Raw genomic sequence first — 5,389 nt, 5'->3', positions numbered from 1 at the left:
CCCCCCTCCGTGTTTTTAACTCTCACCCCTGCCTCTTTTCCCTGCCGCTGTTCTCTCACTCTTTGCTCTTTCTGTCTCCCTAGTTTCCTCCACTCATTTCCCTTCTCTCTCTCTCTATTTCTCAGACACCCGCCCCCCTCTGGCCAACGTCACAGCTTGGAGCTGCTTGGCCAGAATTTCTCTGTAGCCCCTCCTCTGCCTAGATAATACAAACTCGCAGGGGAGTGGTAATGAAGGGTGGCCCAGCCCCTGTAAAAGGGAAAGGCCACAGCTCCATTTCCAGCATCTGCGCCATGTAACATGAGGGAGAAAGGCGCCCCTGGAGCCTGTGTGAGCTGTAAGGTTAAGTCCATATGCAAGCGTGAGTCTATCCTAGGGCTCGAATTACCCCTTGTATTCAGAAGTAGCAATCCTCTCCTAGAGTGACTACATGTCCCCAGGGCCCCGCTTCCATTTAGGCGGCCTAGGCAATCGCCTAGGGTGCCAGGATTATTGGTGGGCGGTGTTTTGCCGGAGGGGCGGCAGGCGGCTCTGGTGGAGCTGCCGCAGTTGTGGCTGCGGACGGACAGTCGGCTGCTCACGCGGCTCCAGTGAACCTCCCGCAGGCACGACTGCAGTAACTTCACCGGAGCCGCGGGACCAACGCGCGGGGCAGCGAAATTGCCATGTGCCTAGGGCGCTAAAACCCCTAGCGCTGGTCCTGCATGTCCCCATTTTATAGGGACAATCCCGATATTCAGGACTTTTTCTTATATAGACTCCTACTACCTTCCCCCCTCCCCATCCAAATTTTTCACACTTGCTATCTGGTCACCCTACCTTCACCGTTTCTCCTCACTTGGTTGGTTAGTAACCAGTTTTTGCTGAGCCCCTGAGAGATTGCTTAAAATGGGTTTAACTAGGTCTGAATCCTTCTCTTTCTTATTGGATGATTTTTACATAGAATTGAAGGGAGAACCGGCTCCTGAACACTCTCAGGGAGGAGGTGAGAGATGCTTCTCTCTCTCCACCTGATCAGGTGTGTATTGTGTAGTGGCTGTGCCCCAGTGGAGCCCTAGCCTCAGACTGAGCCAAACGCTAATCAAGAGATAGTGAAATTGACAAGAAAGGAGCACACATGGAAAAACCACCCATGGGTGCTGAGCAGCAACCAGTTTACAAGGAAGGACAGTGGACTAGGGGGGTATAACTGAGGGCACAGAGACGCACCCTCTGCATCTTTCCACTGAGGAGACAAGCTGGCAGCATGGCTTGTCTCATGGAAGATCACAACCAAGCCTGGCTGTAAGATACTGGAAGGGTTTTGGGGGAACTTTACTCTACAAGTGTAGGGGACTGCGGAAGACTGTGTCACGGCCTAGCTAGGGTATCTTCGCTTTCTCTGCGGCCTTGTGGAAAGCCTCTGCTTGCTAAGTGGCCGGTCATTGTAGGACACGGCCTGCCAGTTATAACTTGCTTTTAACTGGTTGAAACCAGTTTGTATGGCCTTAGGCCAAAGGGCGGTCATAGCTTGTGGAAAGTCCCTTTTTGCATATGTATAAGTTGCTTTTGTATTGTGTATATATAGCTGTATGCTCCCGGTCCCGCCTTTGGACTCCGACCCAGGCTGAGCTGAGCTTCAGTGCTGGGTTCCGCGCCAAAGTGACAGCAAAGCCCAGCGTCCCCATTGCGAATGTGTCACTTTACCTTCATTAAAGCCAAATAACTCACAGTGTGTGGGGGTCTCGTTCTTGCAGAGATTCCAAGCACGTTACATTAAGACAGAAAAGTATCTAGTTAAATAAGTCCAGGGTCTAGAAAGCATGTTAACATTTTATTTTATATGTAAACCATTTGCTTCCAATACTTCAACTTGCTACTTTTCAAATCACTGTACTTTGTTAAATAAATGTTTACTTGTTTTCACTACAAATGTGTCTGAGTGCCACATGTTTCAGTGGGAACTTGGTTGGGCCCTAAAATCTGAGAGTGAGATTGTTTATGTCCCGGGAGAGTTTCATACAAATTGTTTATGTCCTGGGAGAGTTCCATGCTAGTTTCATGGAAGTTAGGTCCCTCAATGGCTATTAGCCAAGATGGTCAGGTCTGCAACTACATGCTCTGGATGTTCCTAAACCTCTGACTGCCAGATGCTGGGATTGCCGGCGATGGAACACTTGATAATTGCCCTGTTCTTTTCACTCCTTCTGAAGTATCTGACATTGGTCACAGTCGGAAAATAGGATACTGGGCTACACAGACCATTGCTCTGACTCTGTATGGCCATTCTTATGCAAATCAAAATAGATGCCACTCCAGATCCTACAGTGGGCTAGGTGGAGTAATCTGATCCTGATTTGTAGAGTTGTAAGGAATAAATTACTGGTAGATTCCTTATTTATTCCAACAATGCTCAACATACTAGCAACAGCACTAATACGCTTAGACATGAGACTCATAATAGTACAGTTCTAATAGGTACCATCAATTTTAGCTGCCATCTGGTAGAGCATTTTGATCATATCTGCCATCCGCTCTTTCTGCTCAGGAACTTTTTCATAAAGAATGTCACGTTTTTGACTCTTCCAAAGCTTCCTGCCTGCTAAAGAGAGGGAGGGGAGGATTTCAAGGAGATGCCCATATAGACAGCAACAAAACACCCCATAGACACCATTTTGTAAAACACACCGTTAGAGGGCCTTCCCTTCACACTCCTACTTCCCCGGTTCTTGTCACGCAGACAGCAAGCAGCAAAAGACCAGAAGCCCAAAGTTCAGACAAAGTGACGTTTATTGGGGTTAGTTTCCAAGCAAGCATATTCCGTAGCCCTTCACTCCAATCAGGCTTATCTCTATACGCCAATAGAATCTGTTCCCCAGTGTTCCCTTCCCAGCTCTGACACCGCAGAGCATTTACCCCGTGTCCCCATTCCCAGCTCTGACGCCGCAGAGCGTTTACACCGTGTCCCCATTCCCAGCTCTGATGCCGCAGAGCGTTTACCCCGTGTACCCATTCCCAGCTCTGATGCTGCACAGCCTTTCCTGTGTCCCTGTTCCCCTCGCCTGAGCAAGCATGAGTCCAATTTCCCTTCCACTTCCTGCTTGACCCCAGTTTATATAGTAATATTCTTAGCTACACCTTAACAAATCATTTTACTGAAATTTTATGAACCAATCCTAACATATTGAAACATAATTCTCTAAACAATTATATCCCAGTTCCCTCATTAACTTACATCTAGCAAAATTAATTATATACAAGACAAACAATTAGAGAACCAGACAGATTAACAATAGAAAAGTGGGGGCCATAAAGATAAAACACTACAGAAATGAGGATTTCACAACCACAACCGGAGATAGGTGATTTCTTCCTGACAGGATGCTATCAAACTAAGTTCTCTTTAACCATCTTAAGATCCGTTTCTTTGTCTGGTGGTGATGGGCACTATCAGGACAGGATCATCTTCCTAACAGCCCAATACCACCTTATTTCAGTGTGACTGGTCTGGAATGTGAGAATGTGACCATTCGCTTCCCAGCTTATGGCTGCCCCTGCTGCTTAGCCAAAGGCCTTAACCTAAGAACAAGGCCTCAGACTATCCTAGTGAGAGAAGGCCCATACACAGGTGAACTGTGATTTTGATTCTTTGTTTCATATCATAAGTGATAACAATACTCCTAAGTTCTTAAAGTATAGCTTTTACAGACAGGCCTGAATATCTATATTCTAAACACACACACCAGACTGTCCAAGTGTTATCAGTTCATTACATTCGTTAATTAAACAATTAGCTGCCAACATGATGTACAGCATGGAACTGTTTACACTGGAGACTGAAGACCTGATCCAGTCAAGCAACCTTAAGCATTTGTGACAATGGAACTACTCGCGTTCATTTTAATTACTGCATTTCTGAAATCTTTTGCTCTAAATTGTCCCTTAATGTTCAGATTTTAAAACTGATTAAAACAAATATACAAGGCCCAGATCTCAGGATATGAAACCACCATTTTATGACACACCATGGGTGATGCGTAAGCGTGGAGCAGGCAAAGGTGCCATAGGACCACCTTCCCTGGGGTACAGCCTACGTTGTGGCTCCTATACCATCCCTCCATCCTTGCTGCCACTGTAAGGGGCATAGCCAGGGTGTACCAAGGCCCTTCTGATCTCCAGCTGTCAGAAAGGCCCATGGTTATTTAGTGTATTAGTCTGCTCTAAATGACATGAGGAAATCAGAACACCTCAGTCAGCCCAGGTTTGGGAGAGCACAAAGACTAGCTTTCTGTCCCCAGTTCTGAACTGCACTGTGCTCTCAACCATAGTTGAGGACCTGGGCCATGGAGACTATTTCAAACCCCACAGTATTTCTAAGTGAGAAATATGGAAAATAAACACTCAGAATTCATGCTAGGCTAGGGACTGTAGGAATAAGGGAAGTGGGGATGGGATACAGAGCCTTTCATCCCAGATCAGTGCTTCCAATCCTGCTTCTCAGACCATTGCTCAGTGGCTGAGGGGAGATGAATGAGTGGCCTCAGTCAAAGTGCTAGTAGGCTAGTTATCCACATCACCTAAACAGCTTCACAACCAGCAGGAACTTTGTTGGCATTGTCAGTAGCGAGGACAAGGACTGGGCAAGGCCCATGGAGACGTAATTCCCCTCTTGCGCAAAGAGCAGGTTCAGATTTGGGCACCCAGTATTGACAGGGGAAGGACAGTGACAAGTTTCCATCTTGTGAATCCCTGCTCTGTGGAGAACAGCAGACCCCTCAGTCTCCATTCTCAACCCAACACCTTTCTTCAGCTCTGAATTTACTACTGAAAATGTTATCATGCCTTGGCACATGGACTGACTCACCCACCATAGTTCTTGCCATTGTACAAAGGAAACATTTTTGTACAAGTAAAGCAGAGGTGGGCAAACTATGGACCGCAGGCCATTTCTGACCTGTGGGACTATCCTGCCTGGTCCATGAGGCTAGCACCCGGTCCCTCCCCCACTGACTCCCCTCCCTCTCAGCCACACGGGCAGCGCTATGTGCAGCAGGATTGTGCACTCCTGCCGAGCAGCATGGCAGCGTGTCTGGCTCCGGCTGGGTTGCACGGCTGCCAGACATGCTGCTTTGAGCCACACCGGACGGGGGCCGGGCAGGGGGTCCCAGGGGCAGTCAGAGGTTGGATGGGGTGGGGATTCTGGGGGCGATCAGGGGATGGGGGGATGGATAAGCTTGAGAGTCCTGGGGGTGGGCTGTCATGGGGCAGGGGTGTGGATAGGGGTCAGAGCAGTCGGGGACTGGGAGCAGCGGGGTTGGATGGGGGTGGGGTCCCGGGGGCGGTTAGGGGTGAGGGGTCCCAGGAGGGGATGGTTAGGGGAAAAGGAGCAGGGGGGGTTGGATGGGTCGGG

The 5,389-nt window shown here is 48.5% G+C and overlaps 1 protein-coding gene across 4 annotated transcripts in view; it reads right to left on the bottom strand.

Annotated features, from left to right (window-relative positions):
• LOC127051675 (cytochrome P450 2D17-like) overlaps positions 1–5,389 on the bottom strand; it is a 204,937-nt gene that overhangs the window by 79,666 nt on the left and 119,882 nt on the right. The window contains exon 1 of one of the 4 annotated variants that reach the window (XM_050954349.1): positions 2,462–2,475. The exons of the other annotated variants lie outside the window; for them this stretch is intronic. Coding sequence (XP_050810306.1) covers positions 2,462–2,464 — 3 coding nt within the window. The 5' untranslated portion in view covers positions 2,465–2,475. Of the gene's footprint in view, positions 1–2,461; positions 2,476–5,389 lie in introns of those variants that run through there. 4 annotated transcript variants of the gene reach the window in all.

Source organism: Gopherus flavomarginatus, chromosome 1 (assembly GCF_025201925.1).
Source record: "Gopherus flavomarginatus isolate rGopFla2 chromosome 1, rGopFla2.mat.asm, whole genome shotgun sequence".
Lineage (NCBI taxonomy): Eukaryota > Metazoa > Chordata > Testudines > Testudinidae > Gopherus > Gopherus flavomarginatus.
The sequence above is the reverse complement of the archived record's forward strand: the minus strand, read 5'-3'. Positions and strand labels throughout refer to the sequence as shown.